The following is a 22,981-nucleotide window of genomic DNA, read 5'->3' as shown; positions in this document are numbered from 1 at the left end:
GGGCAGTAAAAGTAAGATAAGATAACCTTTATTAGTCCCACACGTAGGAAATTTTTTTGTTACAGCAGAAAGTGGACAGTGCAAAGTTACATAGAAAAATTAGAAAAACTGTGGAATAAGATACCTAAAATATAGGTGGTGGAGTTGGTGTTTCCTTTAATAGTGACATTTGATTTTACTGGCGTGGCGTGGCGTGGCGTGGCGTGGCGCTCGTTCAAGTTCGTACAGTCTGTACGAGGGGGCCGGTCTTCACTTTGTTTGTTTTTATGGCAACAGTAATCACCATCTCTCCTTAGAACATGTGGGCTCATGATGTTCCTCCTGTGTGTCGACAGGTGCGTGAGGCACTGCATGATGTACCTGAGCAGGTGGAGGAGTTTGTGTCTCTGCTGAGTGAGTTTGAGCAGGTGGGAGATGGACAGGAAGTGATGCAGCTGTTCAGGAAACTGCGCTGCATCCTGGGAAACCGGACAGACCTCCTCCAAGACTTCGCCGCTTTTCTGCATCCTGACCAGGCGCTGCTGTGTGGACTGGTGAGCAGCTCGTGTGGTTTTTATCATTGGAGTTAAACTCGCTGGTTTTCCTGTTGATGACAGCCCAAGGTGTTCTGTATCAACTCTGGTAAAAAAAAAAAAAAAAAAAAATCCACGCTTCTTACTGATGTCCACAATTCCTTTTTTATTTCCTCTCACAATCATGGAGCACCATGAAAACTAGAAGCAAGTAAAATAATACCATTGGCACATACAACATCTGTTTCAGACACTTATGTCTTTTAACAAAGTGCACAAGTGCTTAACAATTTAACAAGCATAATTTTACCGTGTACGCTTTGTAAACCAGCAGTAGAAAAGTTGAAGAGCCCTAAAAGTCAGTCTTGTCTCTGCCGCTCACAACTTGTTGTTCCTGTGACTCCGGAGGAGGTGACTACTCCACAATCATGTTCACAGAAACTTTCTTTTGTAAGAAAAAATGTATCACTGGACTCAAAGATGATCCTTTTCCACTGTAAGTGTACACAAACATGAATACTAAATAAAGCAAAACAATATAACGATCTCAGGCGCTGGCTTCTGGTGTTGTCATGGCAACCCACACAATTGCATTTCAGCATCAGCTACATGTTCATTAAGTTTCCTCATAAAGGCTCCAAGTCATGAATTCAAAATGTGTTTTTCAGTGTTGGGACTAACGCGTTATTAAGTAACGCGTTACAGTAACTACGTTATTATTGTGGTAACGAGCACGGTAACTAGTTATTAAGCCAAAATCAGGAACGCGTTAGTCGTTACTGGGATTTAGATAAGCTCGTTACTCGTTACTTCGTGTGGTGGCTATCGCGGAGCTTCCACGGATTCAGTAACATTAGCAAGTGGTGGAGGCCAGCAGGTGGATGAAGGAAAAGGGACGCAGACGGAAAAGAGACCCGAGGCGGCTGCCGGTCCAAGTGTGAACTGAACTTCAGGTAAGAAGTTATGACCTGCAGTCTCTCTGGGTCAGATATGAACCAAGTTTAGGTGCAGTTTATTTTCGTTATGCTGACTTTTTCCGTACTGCGTGCCAGCTAGCATGACGGAGTTTCTATACAGCTGGGTGGTGCTATGAAGTTACTGATGTTGAACTTTATTTTGTTCATAAGTTATTAGAGTTGCCAACCGTCCCGTCTCGTATTCAGAGAAAATATTACGCGTTTCTTATTGAGGTGAAAGGGAACAGTTTGTCCCGTAATTCAGCTACAATGGAAAAAGCACAAAGCTGGAGTTATTCTGTGTCTTTGCTGCACAGCTGCCTCTTCTTCTCTCATCCTCTCATCCTCCCTCTCCCGTTTCTACTTCAATCATGAAACTGATCAGTGATCAGCTGATCGGCTTTCTTGTTTGTTTATCGCTCACTTTGCGCCGAAAGAGGAAACCAGCGGATGTCGCGCTAAACAACAGCAGCACGTTTAAGCTGTTGTTAGAATTTATTTAATATTAATTTCTAGTATCAGCTGATGTTTGCTGGAGCCACAGCTGCAAAAAAGCTGCTGGTCATGATATGGTTTGGTTATCTGGTGAGAGGGAAACATGAAGATGAAACCAGGAGATGTCCTTACTGGATCATCAGAGCTGTGATGGAGAAACAGGTTTACCTTTTAGGTGACATGAATGAGTTGAAGGGAAGTTATGAACTGTTTCTGAGAGAAAAATAACACCAGGATCCTTTTCTAAGCAGCTGACAGCTGGTAACTGTGCAGGTGCGGATCTAGCAAAGTGTTGCCAGGGGTCCATGTAGGGCATTAAAAGGGAAAGGGGGGCACAAAGAAATACTTTTCTTTCTTATTCTCATTTAAAATGTCTCGCTTTTAAAAAATAATTATCTGAATCTTACAACAAACGATTGATAGATCGATGCATATATACCATCAAAACAGTGAACATCACTGTCACAACAGTGTTTATTTTCATTCAAAGGCTTTATGATTTTTCCTATAATGGTGGGCCGGTCTCTAGTCAAAATGCCCGGGACGATTTATTTGTCCCAGTCCAGCCCTGTATGCAGCTAATCTGCAGTCTGGTGTTACCTACATTAGGGCTGCTCGATTATGGCAAAAATGATAATCACGATTATTTTCACTGAAATTGAGATCACGATTATTTGACGATATTTATTTAACCCTTTAAGACCTACCATAGAACCAAGTCCGCCAGAGCTTATATTATTTTTTTACATGCTGTAGTGCCATTTGTGGGAGCATTTCAAGTTGCTATACATCAATACAACTGTTATAGCCCATATTTTAATAATATGTATGCATTAAGTCCATAGTAACAACATTAATTGCAAACAAGTGCAATAAACTACAAAAAAATTGAAAATAGTTTTTGTTTTTTTACATATATTTCTACTTGGAGAAATTTAAGAGGTTTATCCCTCAAAACTTTAAATACAAAAAAAGTTGCAAAAAATAGTTTACAACAACAGGAAATTTATTTTGAGTGTCTTCATAGTTTTATTTTGGAGATACAGCAATTTTTATATACTGCAGGAAAAACAAAAAACAATCCTATGATGCAAATTTGCAAAGAAAACAGCAGGTGCATCAAAATAAACTATTTCCAGCAGTGCAATATGAGTCCTAAGCATCCCAGCAACTATTCAGAAAAGTCAAACATGACTTATAAAAACACTAGTATAGGCTTTTAAGGCCTACAAGTAAAAAACTAGATTTTCTGCGAAAATGACATCACTTCTGGTTTCGGGCAGGAAATGCGATAGTTCCTGTTGACGTCTTTTTCAAAGTGGGAAGTGTTAAGAACAGCTGATGGATCGGCAAAGCGTGTTTCTGGAATATTATGTTTTTGTTGCTGCAAGTGCTTTTTATGCAATTTTTGCAAAGCTTTATGTGGAAGGAAACCATGACCGAGGACAAGCTGATGGCATAAGATGCAAGTACAACTCCTCCGGTTTCATATGCAAAACAAATTATTGCGCTAGCTTACATGGTTCAGGTTCTACAGGGATTTAAAAATGGTTAGGCAAAACGGAGCGTGCTGCTCTGACCGGCTTTAAAGGGTTAACAATAACAATGTGTTGAATAATGACTTTAAAAAATAATATAAAATAGTGTGCAAATACTGATAACAGTGCAAATGTTTGCAATATAAGAAATAAATGAAAAATGTAAACATCTATGTTTAGTGAACTTTGCAGTGTTGCTCTGTGGTGCAGCTACTACATCCTAGCAAAGTTTACACACTGTCTACTTGATCCACGTCTGACTCCGCGAACCCATAATGTTTCCACACCACTGAAGTTTTGTTTTTTTTACCTCTCTTTTCAACCAACAGCAGTCACTCTCCTCTCCAAATAACTTCTGCTTAGCTTTCCGAGCTTCCCTCGGGTCCTCTTAATTGTTGTGACGCGTGTTCGAAATGGAGAGCGGTGCACTCGATTTACCACACGGAGCAGCGCGAGAGTAAAGTACGAGGGAGGTGCTAATAATCGGCTCAGTCATTTTTAATGATCGTTGAAAGCCCAGATCGTAATCGTGATTAAAATTCGATTAATTGAGCAGCCCTAACCTACATCTTCCAATTCAGAAGGCAGAATTTCTGAGTTCTGAGTACAATCGAAAGCACCACGACTGCAGTTTTTGTGTTGGATGTAAAAGGCGCACATGACGCTGTGACGTAGGCTAGAATCATGGCAGTAGTCAATGACGGTCCAGGCGTGGGATTTCTCTCGTGGAAATATGCACATTATCTTTCCCTTTCTATTGGTAGGTGGCACAGTGCACTTGTGGCAAGTACGCAAGCTAGAAGACTGGCAAAGTTATGGAAGCAACACATTAACAAGAAAATTCTGAGTAAAATCAAAGTTACTTTCCCTAGTAACTAGTTACTTTGAAAGTAACGAGTAACTTGAAGTAACTGAGTTACTTTTGAGAGAAGTAACTAGTAATGTAACTAAGTTACTATTTTAAAGTAACTTACCCAACACTGGTGTTTTTACAAATCTCTAATCCCTAAAGCTCCGACTAAAGTTAAAGTCAGCCTCAGCCAATCACAGAGCCCCTCATGTGAGAACCTGTTAGGAGGCTGAAGAGTTTCCTAATGAGAGGAGAGAACAGCTGAAGGATGACGCTCCTTTTATCTCCATGTTCACAAAGGGCAGAGTTTCTTTAGAGTATCATTGATCACAGGGCTTAAATCTGGGACTCTCCACATTTGACTCTTAGAACTGAAGAAGCTTCTCGGATGAGAGGTGAAATGTCTTCAAGCAACTTAAAGAAGTCCATACGCTTTTCTTTCCAAGCTCCTTAGACAAGAATCATCAATCGTTTTCTTTTTTTAAGGTGCGCCGATTGATTTAGCTCATACAGCGAAGCATTCCACCTTAAGAGTTGCCGTAGCTGCCAGCAGGACAGTGAATGTCTGTAGAGGCTGACGCAACTGCTTCCTCTGTACAGGCCGCCATGCTCGAGCATGTTTGGACTGCGCCCATCTGTTCGGGCGAGCTGGGGCATGAGTGCACGCACTCAGTCTGCCATCGTGCAGTTACAGATGGCGTTCCAGCATCAGAACAAAGCACTATGGATTCTTAAACAGGAAGTAAAAAAACTGCATGTCAGCGGTGTGCTGCAGAACTCGAGCGGCGCAGTTTGAATAAACAAACGTCCCCGTGCCTCATTTCATGTGCTCCGTGCAAGTATCCGTATCACTGCAGCTTTTTAGCTCAGTAACAACGAGTTCACGTCATGCCTCCGTCCATTCGCAGGTCACAAGAATTTAACGGTGTTTTCACTCTTCATGCTTCTGCAGTTCGACGAGCAGCAGGCGTTTGAGCGCAGCCGCCGTTTCCTTCGACAGCTGGAGATCAGCTTTGGAGACAATCCGTCGCATTACCAGAAGATCATCAAAGCTCTGCAGATAGGCCAGGACCTCAGTCCCACCAGCGTCCACGAGGTACGAGGTCTTTGAACCAGATTAACCAGACAGGTGGAACTAACCTGTGCTAATCTCAGCTGTTTCATGTTTTCAGCTCAAAGCTCAGATGTCTATGCTGCTCAAAGGCCACACCCATTTACAAGCTGAATTCTGGGTGTTTTTTGACGAGCTCCGCCCACCTCCAGCGCATCCTGGACAGTTTGAAGAAACCCATTGGCCAGAAGATGGAGGCGGCGGGTTGGAAGGTGGAGAGGGCGTCAGCCAAAATTCAGGAGGCGGGGCCAGTGGCGGGTTTGAGGAGGTGACTTTGCCAGAACTAGAAGAGGAAGAGGAGGGACATAAGATCCAACCAATGACAAACCGGCGTCAGAGAAGGAAGATGGACTCTCACAGAAACTACAAGGTCTGAAGGGGGTCAGATTATTTCCTGTCTCTGCTCCTTTTTATCAATCTTTTAGGGGAGAGCTGTACTCCAGGTCGTTTGTAGAAAAACACAATCCAGAGCGTTCCAAAGTCAGATTCCACGTCTGTTTTTTTGGAAATCTGGATCCGTTATGACTCCAGATCTTTTGGAAGTCGGGATCCAGGATTGTTTGCTTATTTCTGCTGACGTCTTGTCACAATGAGCAGCTGTGTTTTCAGCCCTGTGATTGGTCAGATTTACATTGTTACTGTTTTCAACCCTGTGATTGGACAGATTTACACTATTCTTTGCAGGGCTGTGATTGGTCCGATAAAGACTGGGTCTGCCCTTGTCGTGATTCAAAGATCCAGAAACACAAGAGGAAAGGATGCACCCGCTGCCATGGCAATAAGGTATGTCTGTATGTTTCACCAGGGGTGAAACGCGTAGAAAGAATTACACCTGAATTACCTGTTCATCTCTCCTTTAGACCTCAGGGGGCGTGTCCAGGGCCATGAAGAGTCTGGACCCACTCTACTCTCAGATAAGTGCTACCCATGATGAACCAGCTAACAAAGACCTGGACCTGAAGGGGGGCGACGACAGTCCCCTGCCAGGTATGTCACACGATCCTCTGTTGGTCCTTTAGCAGACAGGTGCGTGTTTGCTTTAAATAACTTTATTGTTTGTGTTGACAGATCGGTGTGATGCATCATGGGAAGGCTCGTTTCCACTGGCTGATACAAAAGAGGAGGAAGAGGAGGGCGAGGAAGAAGAGGAGGAGAGGAAAAAGGAACAGAGCCCAGCAGCAAAGAGGAGCAGGAGAGAGGAGACACTGCAACCGCCACCTGTGACCCTCTCCATCACCTCTACCTGCACCTCCACGATCTCTACTTCCTCCTCTGTAGCTTCGCCCTCCACTACAGCTTCCTCCACGTCTGCAGCCTTCTGCACTCCTCCTCGGTTAGCTCCTCTTCCTCCTGACCTCCCTGTCTGTGCCAAAAACATTTCTCTGACTGCGAGCGGGGAGAAAGTGATCCTGTGGACAAGGTACTTTCTTTCACCTCGACGAAGGAAAGGTGATTAGGAAAAGGAGTTAGGAGGCACCTATGGAAGGCCTGACTGTTTGTTTATTTTTCAGAGAAGCAGACCGGGTCATCTTGAAGACATGTCAGCAAGAAGGAGCCAATCAGAACACATTTCAGGCCATTTCCAGCCTGCTCGGCAACAAGACTCCCAGCGAGGTGATTGGCTGTTCAGTGTTCTTCCAGCATGATTGGTCGGTTTGTCAACTGCTCACTTTATTAACTTCTTGTCGTGTCTTCAGGTGTCCCGCAGGTTTCGGGATTTGATGCATTTGTTTCGGACAGCAGCACGTCAGACCAGCTCAGAGGATGAAGCCCCACCCATTGAGACAGAAGCAGCCAATGAAACGGAAGACTGATATTAACCAGTCAGAAGATCTTATCCAATGAAAAAGCAACGCGTCTTTTATTAAAAATAAAAGAAAGCAAACACTGATGTGTTTACTGTCCATAAAAAATCTGTAAATATTAACGTTCAGAAGATTTAATATTATGTTGTCTTTTTGTTTTTTAAGTCAATAAAGAAGTTTTCCATGATTTCATGTTCTCTGGTGTTGCTGACACATCAAACGGATTATTGTAGAAAATATTTTACTGCAAAAGTGCCAAACTAAGTGGAAGATGTTACACCGGAGTTAGTGTGATTGATCCCAAACTCCTCTGAATAAAGCCGCTGAGCCTTTCATCAGGAAGTACAGGTGTGAGCTGCACTCTGCTGTTCAACTTAGAACAGCAGAGTCCACGTTCATTCTCTTATCCTGATTATCCTAATAAGGATAAGTGAACATGTAAACATTAACACCTGTAGGTGTGATCTAAGAAAACACCAGCAGATATAAACATGCTACAAAACAACAGAAACAGAAAAAAAATGTTTGTGGGGACACAATAACTTGAAGGACCAGATGGCTTTTAAAGCTGTACTTTGTGATGCACACCGATCAAAGATTGACGTTAACGTTACAGAGAGATTAAGACTTAATAATTAATGATACCAACTTATCCACAAACAGAACAATCTGAAATATGGACACAGGCTGGGAATGCTGCGTGGAGGATACGAAACTCCGGTGCATATCACTTTTACACTCAAACATCTGGACCAGTTACACTAATGTTAATATTAGTCTGGTTACTTTGCTGCCTAATCTGGCTTTGTTGGTGATGTCGAGCAAAAAGGAGCTTAACCCTAACCCTTGATTTATCTCCTTAGGCTGTTTGCCCGACCAACGACCTGCGACCTGGAAAAGTGGAAGAAAATGGATGGATGGGATACAACACAAAATACCCGGTATTGAATAGCTTTATTGTTCACACAAAAGCAGAGGAAAAACGCCAAACATTCAGTTTTATAGAGCCATCACATTGTCATCAATAGTTCAGTAATCAATAAGATGACCGTACATTAGAATCAGACCTAAGGACAAAAGTTTAAACGAGTTGGGATTCATCAAGCAGAATCAGCATACTAAAAAAGTAAGATTTCCTTAGGGATCAGCATACTAAAAAAGTATGCTGATCCCTAAGGAAATTATTAAATCTGCACCACAGAAATCACCTTTTTATTTTATCACCTCACAAAATGTTAAAATCAGATAAATCGATCATTTTATTGACCAGAAATCAGCCACCGGGAACTTCATGTTTTCAAACTGGAAGTTAAATAATCTTAGAAAAATCAAAAGCTCGGTCACATTCTGAGGAAAGATGTTATGGGATGGGAAAGTCAGAACTTCTTACGGGAAATTTTTTTATGGGAAAGTCAGAACTTTGTGGGAAAAAATTTATTGTCAGCAGGTCAAAGGTCACATCGTCCTCTGACATGTTGCAAGTTTCTTGCCTGGACTGCATTCATGTGCTTCTTACACAAAAGCTTTCCTTTTGAATGCCATGCCCTGGTGCCAATACTCTGTCACAGGGACAGCAGAACCTTTTATACTGATGTCTGAGTGCGGCTTTACCTGCAGCAGATGAGTGACACTTCTTGTACACAAAACAAAACCTGATTCAGGTTTCAGGTTCTTTGTAAAACAGACAAACAATTAATGGAGGTGTTTCTGTTGCAGTAAAAAGATTAAAGCCTTTAACATTTTCCTCTCTTTCTGTAGTACGACCTAAACCTTCCTAAACCTAAACAAGCCCTAAAAGCATTTAAAGAGAATCCAGTCAGACCTGCTACTTTATTTACTGATGATACTAATCATAACTGATTCAATCAGGCCCCATCTTATCTTTTTTTTTTTGTATACTTTCCCCAGTATGTCTGTGAAGGTTCTCAGTCATCCAGGTTATCGTAGTCTAAGGAGCTTGGAAAGAAAAGCGTCTGGACTTCTTTAAGTTGCTTTAAGACATTTCACCTCTCATCCAACAAGCTTTTTCAGTTCTAAGGGTCAAGTAGTGGAGAGTCCCAGATTTAAGCCCTGTGGGAGTAATCTGCCAAGAGGGACAACGGACCCCCTAATAAACCTCTACCTAATCACACAACCCAAGGTGTGAAAACGGGTGTGGGTCACAATCAGCCAGGGTTTCGGGTGACCTCATTGTGAAACCTAGATGTGAGTGGGCGTTAAGGTGTCTGGGAAGGATCTCAAAACTGGATTTTCCCTGTAGGGAAATTACTCTCTGCATTTAACCGATTCACTCAGTGAAGCAGTGTGCAGCCAATCCAGCACCCAGGAAGCAATGTGTAGGAACGGTACCTTGCTCAGGGATACCGCAGGTAGCCTTCGGTGGATTTGAACCCTCAACCTTCTGATCATGGGGTGAACGCTCCCTAATGACCGTAAAGTACCATATCACCCCATTAGAGCACTTCGCTCTCGCTCTGCAGGCCTACTTGTTGTTCCTAGAGTATTTAAAAGTAGAATGGGAGGCAGAGCCTTCAGTTTTCAGGCTCCTCTTCTGTGGAACCAGCTTCCAGTTTGGATTCAGGAGACAGACACTATCTCTACTTTCAAGATTAGGCTTCAAACTTTCCTTTTTGCTAAAGCATATAGTTAGGGCTGGACCAGGTGACCCTGAATCCTCCCTTAGTTATGCTGCAATAGACGTAGGCTGCCGGGGAGTCCCATGATGCATTGAGTTTTTCCTTTCCAGTCACCTTTCTCACTCACTATGTATTAACAGACCTCTCTGCATTGAATCATATCTGTTATTAATCTCTGTATCTCTTCCACAGCATGTCTTTATCCTGTCTTCCTTCTCGCACCCCAACCAATCAATGGCCCCGCCCCTCCCTGATCCTGCCGGAGGTTTCTTCCTGTTAAAAGGGAGTTTTTCTTTCCCACTGTCGTCAAAGTGTTTGCTCATAGGGGGTCATATGCTTGTTGGGGTTATCAATGTTAAATTATTGTATGGTCTAACTTACAATACAAAGCATCTTGAGGCGACTGGTCCAGTATCATATCAAGTATTTGAACCTTTGCTTCCAGGTTCTGCTGTGGCCAATAGCCTCAAGGACTCTGAGCTTCACATCTCCTCACGTGAACGTTTCTTCAATGTTCTCCTTGTGAGCTGAGGGTTGTTGTCTCTGCTGCACGATTCAATCCACAGGCAGATGTCCTGCTTCTCAGTCAAAATCCATCATTCCATCAGTGATGGTGAGCTGTTCTGGTCTGTATGCACTGAAGCAGTCCCAAACCATGACCCCACCATAGATGCTTTTGGACTGTGGGAACATTTTCGTAGCTGTGGTCACTCCATGCTGCAGGAAGTACAAACTGCCAAAGTTCTTGGAACCTGTTTTTGGTTCTTAGCTGCTAATTCAGGACTTTTACTCTCTGAGTGACAAAGTGCATGCTGATTGATGCAACAAATGAAAAAAATAAAAGTAGGGAAGCTTCTGGGAACCCTTACAGCCCAATGACCACCAACAAGTCTCTTTCTGAAATCCTCACTTCTCATCTGGTCATGAGTCACAACATGTTGTGGAAATCAGACTCAGATAGATAGTTCTTTAAATACTGTACAATATAAAGCACCTTAAAGCGCCTTGAGGCTATTGCTGTTGTGATTTGGCGCTATATAAATAAAACTGAATTGAATTGAATATAAACAGCTCAACTGAAAACACCTGACTCTGATTTTACCTTTATTAATCATCATAAGAGGTTCACATATTTCTTCATAGAAATGTTACTTTACCTGTTATTGTCATCTAATATATCTGTTACTGGTCTAAATCCATTTTTAAACTAGATTCTCTTTAAACATTTTTAGAATTCTGACAGTGTTTTAGGTCATGATCGTGCAACAGGCTTCTTTCTTCCCCCAGGTGTAGGTGATGTGGGCGGTGCAGCAGTTCCTGACAGAAAGGGGGTGGGGTCAACCCTGTGCTCTCTCTCCGGTTTCTGGGTCTACGTCATCATCGAGCTCTGAAACAGGAAGAAGCAACAAAACAAAAATCAGAGAGATTTCAACTAGTGGCAAGCCTTTGAGCTCCTGGGTGAAGCAGTTACCTCTGCGGTCACGGCTTCCCACTCAGTCAGTGTACGTTATGGTCCATTTGTGATGTTAACATCAGTGAGGTCTGGGTAAAATTCATGCGTCACTGGAAAAAAATTAATCCACTAAATGAGCTAACTGGGCTCCTTTAGCTTAGCATGTGTCTCCAAGGAAATCATAAATATAAATAATAAAGAGAAAAAGACAGAAACTAACCGATTCCTTTCAAAGGTCTAAAAATCTGGTTTTGAACTCCTCAGTTCAGCTTCTGCAGGCTCAAACTAAAAGCACAGGCAGTCCTCACCCATATGGTTGTCTGCTTTGCCCTCTGCGTCCTGCTGCTGGTTCTGGTGACTCTGGTGGTTCTGATGGTTCTCTGCGGCACACAAATCTTCCTCCATGTGAGTGTCTGCGTCTGATTGGTCAGGAGGAGAGAAACTCTGACACCTGGCCAAATGTGGGAACATCTGAAGCATTGGCTGCTTGGTGGAGGAAAATCTGACATCATTCCAAGGTAGATCAATAGGAGACGAATCTGCTGCTGATATGTCTGTTCCACAGGAAACAGGAGGCGATAAAGAGTCAGCAACCTCTGGGACAGACTGATTTCTTTCTCTGTTCTGACCAAAATCACGACTGGAAATAGAAATGGAATCAGTTCAATTCAGCCAAATCGCAACAAGAGTCACCTCGAGGTGCTTTATGCCCTTTGTAACAACTCTTTTTAGACTGCTCAAAGAAGTCCTGTCATTAATTAATGCTTCAATCTTAAATATGATCAACCTGTCTCTAATAATCGGCTATGTACCACAGGCCTTCAAGCTGGCTGTAGTTAAACCTTTACTTAAAAAGCATCTCTAGACCCAGCAGTCTTAGCTAATTATAGGCCAATCTCCAACCTTCCTTTATATCAAACTTTCTTGAAAGAGTAAAAAGGTAAATGGCCTGCATTTGTATAGCACTTTACTCAGTCCCTAAGGACCCCAAAGCGCTTTACACTACATTCAGTCATTCACCCATTCACACACTGGCAATGGCAAGCTACATTGCCATTGCCAGTAGTTGTCAAACAGCTAACAGATCATCTGCAGAGGCTTATTTGAAGAGTTTCAGTCAGGTTTCAGAGCTCATCACAGCACAGAAACTGCTTTAGTGAAGGTTACAAATGATGGCCTCTGACAGTGGACTGTAACCGAACCACAACTGTGGCTGGACCTAAGAAAATAGACCAGAAGAAGAACTGGAGTTAAAACCAGAACTGAAAGCTAAGACAGTGGTTGTCACGCAGGTGTACACAGTTATTTTGATCAAGTTCGAATCTGTTTTGAAGGTCAGCAGCTTTAATTTAGACCTGTTATGGCGTTTCTACTCAGGTGAAGTATATCACACTTCTCACCTGTCCAGGTGAGCCCTGCCTCTCCCCCAGAGTAGCCCTGCAGCCTCTGATGACCTCATCAGGGTTAAACACGTTAATGACGTTAAAACACACCTATTGTTAAAGTTTATTGAAAGCTGATTACAAAAGCAGTTTCACTGAGCTTTATTTAAACAGAGATTACTGACCGTACGTGCGTCTGCAGAGCTTCCTGAACGGACAGCGCTCTCTGAAGCGCAGCAGGCAGGACCGCCTCCTCACAGGTACGGACTCCATGAAGAAAACTTCTCTGTTTGGCGTTTTCAGTGGCAGGATGTGGTGTAAATGAGCCGATCTTGCAGGAACAAATGGCAGTGCTGCTCTCGGAAGTTCCTTCAGTCCGTGACAATAAAAAAAAATGCAGTCTACCTGCAAAAGCCTCACACACCTGAGCCTTCAAAATAAAAGCTTCCCTGTAGACAGAATGGCGAAGACAGAAAATTGCTTCCTGTCAACCGTAAATGATCTCGTGATTATTGATCAATGCGATTGATCTCATTAGTTTGTGTCACCGGAAACTGTGTTTATATATAATGACGCATACTGTTTCCGATGCCTCAGAGCAACAAACATTTCAACCCTTTATCCTCCTGTGTCATTTCTGCTTATCAAATTATAAATACTGATAAAGAGGGACAAAAATTATCGATTCTTGATACTTCACGATATTTTTAAGATTCTTATTTATCCAAAATGAAAAACATTATCCTTTTATTGTGAAGTCAGGGTGTGATTACTTCCTGTGCTCAGATTTCATATGACAGTTTGACCAGTTTAACTAGAAAAATCAGCTTCACAGCAGCAGATGATTAATCATCAACACTGACAGGCTGCAGTGTGCAAAAAAAAACAACCTTTGTAAATAAATATAAATTAAAATCTAAATATCTAATTGTAACATAAATAATAATCAGTTTCTTATTTTATTCCCTAAATCACATATTTTGTCATGTCCTTTGAAAAAAAAAAAAGGTTTGTTGTACCAACATTATTCTGAAACACTGCAGACAGGAAACGATGTGATAGTTTCCAACTTTTATTGTGAAAATTTGTAAATTACAGTCTCTTTTCTTTAATTTATTGATCATAAAAACAATTGTAGAAAATAAAACAGAAAAAAAAGATCAACAGGAAGCTGCAGAGAACAGGAAGCAGTTTAATAAAGGAAAAAACAAGAGCCGCGCACACCAGCTGGGCAGGGCTACGCCTGGTCATTTTAAAGCATTTAAACCTCAAAATAAAGACAGATTTTACTTTTCAATCGATAATGACAATCATCAATCACTGCTTGTGTCTTATCCCCAAAACCGTTGTCGGCCTGCTGGTTGAGGCGGTGCCTCGTCATGGGGAACACTGAAAATGGAACTCGCCGCATCCATCGTGAAGATGAAGTAGAAGTTTGCTCCCATCATGATGATACTTGGCAGGAAGGAGATGCCAAAACCAAATCCACGAATGCTGCTGCCAAATGCCGCAGCGACCCAGTAAGCCAACCTGTGTAGACACGGAAGCGCCATTAGATTCATCAATCGATGTCGTTATCGACTGATCACATCGTGGATGGATCCTCACCTTCCAAAAGCAAAGAGGATGGTCAGGAGCGGCACAAGCTTCAGCTGCTCCTGGCTAAGGTACATCGCCATAACGACCAGCTGCAGGAAGTAAATCAGGAACAGCGAGGCAGAGTCAGAGATGAAGCGCTGGTGGACAGTGACTTCCTGTAGCTCCGCCTCCTTTATCTCATCATCAAACAGAGGACGAAGCACACCTGACCTTAGCCGTGAGATGCCCAGAACAAGCCAACCTAAAGAACAGGTGAGACGCACACAGGTGAGACAGGTGAGATTCTGCATCTCTTTTTCGGTGGTATGTGACTCACCAAGGACGATGGGGGTGGCAGCGAACACAGAGCAGCGCAGCGTGTAGACGAGCCGGAGGGGGGCACCATCCAGCAGCGGGGCGTCAAATGGCAGAAACACAAAACCACCCCAGACGAGTAAAGGGAAGAAGAACGCCGAGGCCATCAGAGACACGCCCATCTTCAGGACATCCGTACTGAGACAGCACTGCCCTCCTGACACAGATGAGAAAAATGAGTTAATGGAGGCAGAGTCAGCAGTCAGAGGTGCACAGGTGTATAAACAGGGGCAGGTAATTAAACCCCCTGGAGTCCAGGGTAGAACCTGCTGTTTTCGACTCCCTCACCATGTTTGGCATCAGTCTTTTACGCACAACTTCACGTGTCTGAATTTACAGTCATGTTTTCATTTTGACATACTGTAGTGACACAACTAACCTTAAAAGAAAATCAGAGCAGGAAACATGTTCAACAAATCATTTTCAGAACTTGTGATGAAAAAATAAAAGTTCTGTGCAACTGTTAACAGTCTCTGCCGTTTTTTTGCACAAAGCAATCAGATGTCACACAAATTATTTGTGTTGTTCCAAAAACTAGTTCTGTCCAGCAAAAGGCAGAGGAGCTCATCACAGGCCTAAAACCTCAGGTGTATCACTTCTGTTTTCCACATGGAGATTTCAGTCAGTGACATTCAGCCGTCACCTCGCTGCTGTGACACGCAAAAAAAGAACAAAAGCCAAACACCGTAGACACACTTCAAACATGCTAAACATCAAAATCATTCCCACTTTCCCCCTCTTTGTAAGCAAACAAATGGCACGTGTTGCCATATCATTTCTTGATTGGTTGATGTGGTGCATTTTTCCACCAATAGGAAAGGGTGTGTTTGTTCGTTTTTGCTTGAAAGTGCATTCCTTAGAACATCCAGTTTTACCACTGCTCTGTACGCTACACCTGACGACAGTATTCAGGAAAAAGCACAATGAGAATGATTTATCATAACTCTAGCTTTACTTGGTCTGTCAACACAAACGGAGACTCAGTGAGACTGCATCTTGCTGGTACGTCATCTTAAATGGTCATATGATTTGGACGCACTAGCATGGCTGTCCTGTCCAAAGGTCCCAAAACCTGACGTGATTGGTTAAATGAGTGATGGCATAAGCAATTCTCCACAGCTTCCATGGTGGCAGATAATGCCAGCGCACGCATTAGCCAACTTCCTGTTTAATGGGGAGTTCTTCCTCAGCCTCTGATTTTTAAAAACTTTTTTTTCTGATCCTCCTGTGGGGCTCTTTGTAGCTCTTTTTCTGATATTTCATATCATTGTTATGCTAATGATGTTCAGCTATATATCTCTTTTAGGCCACCTGATGTTTCTAAGCTCCAAATCTTGCAGTCCTGCTTAGATTCCATTAGAGATCGGCTGGCTGATAATTATCAACTAATTATCAACTAACTAAATGCTGGTAAAACTGAAGTCATTGTTTTTGCTCCTGAGAAATTTGTTCCCCCAGTGGTTAAAAATCTAGGCCCTCTTGCTTCTTATATTAAACCCTCCATTAGTAACCTTGGTGTTAAATTTGACTGTTTAAACTTGTTTTTGGTTGATTTTGTTTGTTTGAGGTTTCATGTCCATTTCTGCTTCTGTGAAGCACTTTGTGATTTTATCTTGGTGCTATATAAATAAAAATTTACTTTACTTTTTAAAAAACCCAAAAAAACCTCAACATTTGCATTTTTGTGATTGTCAGGGACTGGTTTCACTAATATGTATAAGTATCCGAGTCATTCCAGTCGTTTTAGTTGAGCGTCGTCTAGAATCTACAGATTTTAAGGTGGTTCAGGTGGTTCTGTTCAGGTGTGCCCGACCCCCTGACCATTTCCTCCTGATGCAAGGTGATGTGATTTTCTGACATAGTCTCTGAGTTAGTACTTACGTTTATTGGAGCGCAGTTCCTCGTGCAGGTAATAATGTTGATTGTAGTTCTCGGGAACTCCTCGGGGACCCAGAAAGGGACTCTTCTCGGACTCCATTTCCCGGAGCGGCCCAGACTCTCTGAGTGAGGAGGGGGAGTGGAGGGCAGTCACTGCAGGCCTGAACACCTGAGCAGCTTTCTCTGGCAGGAGGTTCTCTCGGGGCTCCTCCTCCAACAGGTGTACCCTAGTTTTATCCTCACGTAGCTCCGCTCCTTCGTCTAAACCCGCTCTGCCGCACCTCCTCTCCACCTCTGCCTTCAGTTCTCTTTCGCTCTCTGTGCAGCTCGACGCCTCGGGAAGAAACACACCTGACCTCACGCTCATCCTGTCAGCTTTACCTGTCCGTCCACCCGTCTGTCTGTCTGCAGACCACGGCAGCGTGCTCGTCTCGGTCACGACTGAGCTCACCGTCTCCTCGTCCTCGCCCTCTCTGGTCTTCCTCCCTCCGCTGTCCTCCATCATGGCGCGTCCTGTTTTGTGAGCAAATGCACCTGCCAGAGAACAGAGAGTGGGTCAGGTAAATCCAAGTGAACAGTAAACAGGTGATACAAGGAACTGTGCCACACACAGCTCACGACCTGTGTGTGCTGAAACACTGGAGTAAACACTGGAGTACTTCAAGTGTGATGTGGTTGATCACTAAGGCATAATGCAGGCCTCCTTCTCCACCTCCTGGCTTCCTGCATTTATATAGACTGTGTGAAAGATCATTTTGAAATCTGATGCAATGTTTGAACCCAACAGACGACACTTTCACTGCCATCACAATAAAGCATGTAGAATTCTTCTCAACATGAAATTCTGAATCACAAACATTAAAAAAATGCTACCTTCACCTAAGTTTCATGATTGATTTAGCAAATGCACGCCACCCACCCATCTGAGCCATGGCCTGTGTGACCCCCATCACTCAGGACACTCACACATTCAGTCCAAGTCTTTTCTTTGCTCTCCGCTGTGTGCCTTTCCTATTTTTGTGTGTCATTTATTCCCAACGTGTATTTACTATTTACATTTGAACTCCGGCAGGTTGGCGGGGAGCGCCCATAATAAGTAAAGTTTAGTTATTAAGTGCTTTTCGTAGACAGGCAGTCACAAAGCACTGTACACAAAGGTCAAAATAAAGAAAATATTAAGTAATAAAATAGACAATATAAACAATGCAAATTCAAAACAATTCAAAATTGTTGATTAGCAGAAGGCCTGTTTAAACAAAAAAGTTTTTAACTGCTTTTTAACCCTGGAGAACCCATGGGGTCGGCTCTGACCCCATGGGTTCTCCAGGGTTAAAGGATTCCACAGAGTCAACCAAACGTAAGCTGTGTCCCAAAACGTCGGCTGCATCCTCCGGAGGCCGCATTTGAAGGCCGACTACGTCACAGCCAGGCGACGAAGGCTGTCCCAATGCGGCCGACAAATGTGTCCTTCATTTCCCCAAATTTGAAGGATGGGTCGGGTGTGTCCTTCGTATCCCACCATATCCCAGAATTCATAGCCAAATTTCAGCTGCCAACAATGGCGGCCGCTACTAAGTTTTAAAATTAGTCTTATTAATCTTTCTGGGTCGCAAAATAAACGTAACATATTTTCAGGCAAGAAAGTAGCTGTGTAAATTACAAATATCTTCTTGGTTTGTCAAGACATCGTACATTTGCAAAAGTGTGCCGACGTTTTCAGAGACGTCTGTTACCCACCCGCTCGATAGCAAGCCGGGGGGTTCAATGGTCACTCCAGCCGGCGAGAGCAGCGGACAACCAGACCAGTGGACTTCCAGAGACGCTCTGCTTTTTGACAGGAGCATCGAAGACCACGAGTTTGATTATTTAACCAGGGTGTGCGGGAACTAACAGAGCAATGCCTATCTTTGAAAGGAGCAACCTGATTGACAATAGCAAGACAGTGTTCATTAAAAGAGTTAATAAGGAGCTCAACATCGTCAAAAGAAGTTTTAAAATCAAAAAGGGAAGAAAATTTAGAAATAACAGAGTCATCAATAAAGGGCCTGCAGCTAACAAAATCTTGGGGAAGAGACTCTGAGTTGACAAACACATTAAAAGAGACTGACTTATGGTGGCTAAAGACAACGTCATTTAAATTCAAGTGGTCAAGGGAAACGCCATAAGTGAAGACCAAGTCCAGAGTGTGCCCAGCAGTGTGAGTAGGGCCTGATACATGCTGAACAAAATTAAAAGAGTCCATGATGCTCAGGAACTCCTTAGTGGTACTATTTGATGAGTCCTCTGCATGAATGTTGAAGTCTCCAACAATGATGACCTTGCCCAGTTTAATAGTGGAAGTTAAAAGTTCTTTCAAGTCTGCCAGAAAAGACGCAGCAGACCCAGGTGGACGATAAATTAAGATACCGTACATGGGCTGATCTCTTCCAATTTTTATCATAACCATCTCGAAAGAGTTGTAACAGCTCGAAGAAATCAACTGGTATGAAAATGTCTTTTTAAAAATTACAGCTTGTTCCACCTCCTCGTCGAGATATCCGAGGCGCACAGAGAAATGAACAGTCTGTGGGACATAGCTCTAAAAGATGTGAGACTTCATTCTCACGCTGCCAGGTCTCATAGACAAACATTAAATCAAGCGTCTCTGCACAGAACAAGTCATTTAAAATATAAGACTTGTTGGCAATTGAGCGGGCATTAATTAACATCATTTTAATGTTGAGACCCACCGGGACAGTTGTAGAATAGCCTGGAACAGAGCCCGCACAGTGCAGTAAGCCACACAGTAAATCAGGGTTCCTATTGTGATGAGCCGTGGCTTTCCATGCTTTCAGGTGACAACCCGGATGGTAAACACAGGGGGTTGTGGGGATTAAACCAGCTCCAACAAGTCTCAAGCGTATTTTACTGGCAGCAGCCCAAGAGTAAAGCCCCTGAAGATCCAGTTCTCTGCGAAGCCGGCAAAGCAGCACAAAAAAGCCTGCTTGCTTCCTCCGATGAGGCCTCGGAAGCAAAAAAGAGCTGACCGGCAAGAATGGAGGTAAACCCGGGTGCTCCGCGGTGGGAAAACAACCTCGTTTCGTTGAGTCTGAAAAATAAAGGCCCATTCTATTCTTTTCTAGTTTCTTGTTCCCTCTCTGATTTCTGAAGTTTGCACAGTGGATGACTGTGGTCCAGATGAAAGCACAGAGGGGATCGGGTCTTCTTCACATCAGGCCCTGACATCAAACTCATCTTTATTCTCTGGCTTTGATATCAGGATGAACTCTGAGTGCTTTTGTGTTGTTCTTACTCAGATTTAGTCTCCTGTTGTTCTGCTTTATGCTTGTTATTTTAGAAGTGCAGGACTTCGGTCCAGACAAACTCATCCTCTCTGATGACCCTCAAACCCTCCGATCTTTAGGGGGGCCCACATCGCCACTAAAACCCAGGTAACTTCACGTAACTATGAAGCTGATTCACTGCTTGTTGAGGTAAATCACCATGGTAACTGATGCTGTTAATCTAACCTGCTCTGGAACAGATCAGGCGAAAAAATGTCGTTTCCATTCCTTTTTTTTTTTTTTTTTTTTTGGCCTGTCCCGTTTGGCTCTTTTGCATCAGAATTGTTGTCTAAAGGCAAAGAAAGATGCCCAACGGATTTACTTTACCAAACTGACCATCCCAGCCTTGCCGTAATGGTCCATTTGATTCACCTTTTATTGTTTATTTTATTTTCACTTACTGAATACGGGACAGACTTGACTGGGGGAAAGAAGGGGAGAAAGAAAGAGGGAAAGAGAAACAGCTGAGAAGAGGGACGGGGGAGAAGGGCAAAAACAAAAACCAACAGAACGGGCAGAGAAAAAAAAAATGCATATATCAATCACCTGGATCACCTGTTGAGAAAGAAAAAAGAAAGCAAGCAGAAGAGAACAAGAGTAATAGAATAAACAACATCACAATGATATATGGGAATATGACAGTAAATACTAAATGTTAAACATTATTGTGCAGCACATAAGATCAACAGAACACAGTGTGCTTTGAGGTAGGAGCCAAAAAGGGTGTAGTTTGTGGGTGTGATCACCCGTGTGTACACCTGTGAGCATGGACGCGCTTGTTTTTTGTTTTTTAAAAGGTTCCTTCATGTAATAATCTGCTAGAGGGTGTGGGGGGGGCACAGCCCCGTCCTCCAGGGCGTGAAGCAGGTATGGAGGAGATCAAAACTCCAGACATCCAGAGGCCCCCAGAACACAAGAGACCAAGGAAGACCAACAGAGGGGCAGCCGCGCCACTGTCCCAGAAAGAGCTGAGGAGAGTCCCAGATGAGGGCTCACTCAGCAGCTGCGGAGCAGAAGCCAGGGGGGGTTGCAGTGACGCGCCCGTGAGCTCCGCCGGCAGCCAGCTGCGCCTGAGTGACCGAGCCCCAGGCCGAGAGGCCGGGGGCACCCCACCTCCGAAGTGGCCCGAGCGAGCCCCAGGCTCCAGGCCCCAATAAGCGGCCGCCAAGGAGTGAGCCGGTGTGTACCTGGACGCCCATCCCCGGACACAAAGAACCACCAACGCACCGATGTCTGAGGGGGTCCACCACCGGCAGGGGAAGTGGTGGTAGGGAGAGATAGGCCTCCAAACCTTGGAGGGCCTGAGATGTCCCCAGAGAGGTGGCGCCTGACACCCAACCTGACATATAGACACAGACATACAGGCACACACAGACACAAACATCCATTCCCACCCTCATGCTCTCATATGCACTCACTCCACACTCAACCAACGTGGAGACAGACATAAAGAGACGCTGTACACACGATCACACTCCCCAAGCGTACTCTATTCCATCCCTGAGGCTCCCTCAGAGCTCAGAGTGGACGAACGAAGGTGTGAAAGTTTCGTGTTGATCTGATGATCAATAATCAATACAGACTCTTACACGCAGCTTTGTATATGACGCAACTGTCTGTTTATATGCGTGCGTGTGCGCGCGCGGGAGTGTTAAAAAATTTCTGTTTTTATGCTCTGAAGTTTTTTGAACTTGAAATTGTGACAAATAAAACACAAGCTGCAGGTAGCGGTAGTCCCGCCCATTGCATGACGGCAGTCTCAAGTTGACATGGCGACGTGACGTTTGTGATCAAATATGATAAAAACTGTGACTGAGCTCCGAGCTAACAGGCCACATGCTAACGGAGCGGAAATTCACACTAAGAAAAAACCCACCTGTTCGCTGAAGACCTGGGCCGGGTTTTAATCCTGGTTTTAATCCTGGTCCCGGCTCTCTTCCGCCGACTTGTTGTTGTTTCTTCTCTTTGTGAAAGACCCGGAAGTCCAGCTCAGGTGTGGTCAGGTGTGTTAAAGGAAAAGCTCTCTTAAAGGAGAAGTGTCAATTAAACATCCGCGCACGCGTTAAAACGTTGAAATAACAGCGTTAAATGTTCTTTGATTTGTTTTCGTCCAATACTGCGACGAAAAATGTGCCAAAAATGTGATGTTACTCATGAAGCAAGAACAGGGAGCATGTTCACTCCTCCTCCGAACATCTGCGAGCAGGAGCAGCAGCACTGAGAGTGCAGATGTTTGTGCAGATGTTTGTTTATTTGTGCAGATGTTTGTTTGTGCAGGTGTTCGTCGGAGCGGTGAGTGAGTAAAACGGTCTGGTTGCTGTGCCTCTGCGGAGGCACTCGGTAGGATTAACACACTGATGATGTGAAGCCTACATCTTCATCACCATCAGCTGTCTGGATGTTTGGGTCAGAGCCTCAGATCTAACCAGGTCCAGGTGTCTGACCTTTGATGACGTTTCTCGGCCTGCTTCAGTTTCAGGAGTGGAAATGATCTGTGATTGGAGGACGGTGAGAAAGCCCACCTGCTGCAGACTCAAACATGAGGAGCTCCCGCGAGTTTAGCCCCCTCAGAGTACCAAGGCTAAAAACAGCCATAAGAATTTAAATCTCATTCTGCAGATGCGGCAGGTGAAAACAGGTGTAATTTCCGGTGTTCATGATGTCACACAGAGGTGTGGCTGCTTCAGCTGCAGGTCAGTCATTAGTGCTTTTGTAACAGGGTCATAAATCACATTGTTATAATTACACAAAATGTGTTCTAAACCCCCAAACTGCTTCTTTTATACCTGACTTTTAGGACCTCCAAGCCTGTAGTTGTGTTCATTATCAGTTAGAGCCCCTCCTCATTCTTTTCTTCTTCTTCTTTGGTGCAATACTATAAATACAGTGTACCCCTTTTGCCTCTCCCCTTTTTCTACAATTCCCCTGTGGGAGAGGTGGGTGTCATTTCTTTCCAACACCTTAAAACACACATAATTCATATTTAGCCACCCTGATGTTTATGATTGCGATTTTAGTTCAGTTATTGTCATTATTAAGCCTGTTTTTGTAAGATGTTATAAGTGTGTAGTATGTGTGTATCATAAATG

At 43.7% G+C, this 22,981-nt stretch overlaps 2 protein-coding genes across 3 annotated transcripts in view; one reads left to right on the top strand and one right to left on the bottom strand.

The window, feature by feature from the left end:
* LOC143421217 (GON-4-like protein) overlaps window positions 1–7,454 on the top strand; it is a 30,938-nt gene extending 23,484 nt beyond the window's left edge. For both annotated transcript variants that reach the window (XM_076890436.1, XM_076890437.1), the window contains exons 23-30: window positions 336–533; window positions 5,304–5,447; window positions 5,524–5,832; window positions 6,147–6,245; window positions 6,323–6,449; window positions 6,531–6,882; window positions 6,974–7,076; window positions 7,160–7,454. In XM_076890436.1, the coding sequence (XP_076746551.1) occupies window positions 336–533; window positions 5,304–5,447; window positions 5,524–5,832; window positions 6,147–6,245; window positions 6,323–6,449; window positions 6,531–6,882; window positions 6,974–7,076; window positions 7,160–7,276 (1,449 nt within the window). In that variant the 3' untranslated portion in view covers window positions 7,277–7,454. The remainder of the gene's footprint in view (window positions 1–335; window positions 534–5,303; window positions 5,448–5,523; window positions 5,833–6,146; window positions 6,246–6,322; window positions 6,450–6,530; window positions 6,883–6,973; window positions 7,077–7,159) is intronic.
* Window positions 7,455–13,794: 6,340 nt separating this feature from the next.
* Window positions 13,795–21,909, bottom strand: LOC143421216 (transmembrane protein 79-like). Its single transcript, XM_076890434.1, has 5 exons — window positions 21,769–21,909; window positions 16,573–17,103; window positions 14,654–14,848; window positions 14,347–14,578; window positions 13,795–14,268 (listed from the first exon to the last, which is right to left on the bottom strand). Exons 2-5 carry the CDS (start codon window positions 17,072–17,074, stop codon window positions 14,070–14,072), a joined length of 1,128 nt encoding a protein of 375 aa, XP_076746549.1. The 5' UTR covers window positions 17,075–17,103; window positions 21,769–21,909; the 3' UTR covers window positions 13,795–14,069.
* Between the last annotated feature and the right edge of the window lie 1,072 nt (window positions 21,910–22,981).

The sequence above is a fragment of the Maylandia zebra genome, linkage group LG11 (assembly GCF_041146795.1).
Source record: "Maylandia zebra isolate NMK-2024a linkage group LG11, Mzebra_GT3a, whole genome shotgun sequence".
NCBI classification, from domain to species: Eukaryota; Metazoa; Chordata; class Actinopteri; order Cichliformes; family Cichlidae; genus Maylandia; species Maylandia zebra.
The sequence above is the reverse complement of the archived record's forward strand: the minus strand, read 5'-3'. Positions and strand labels throughout refer to the sequence as shown.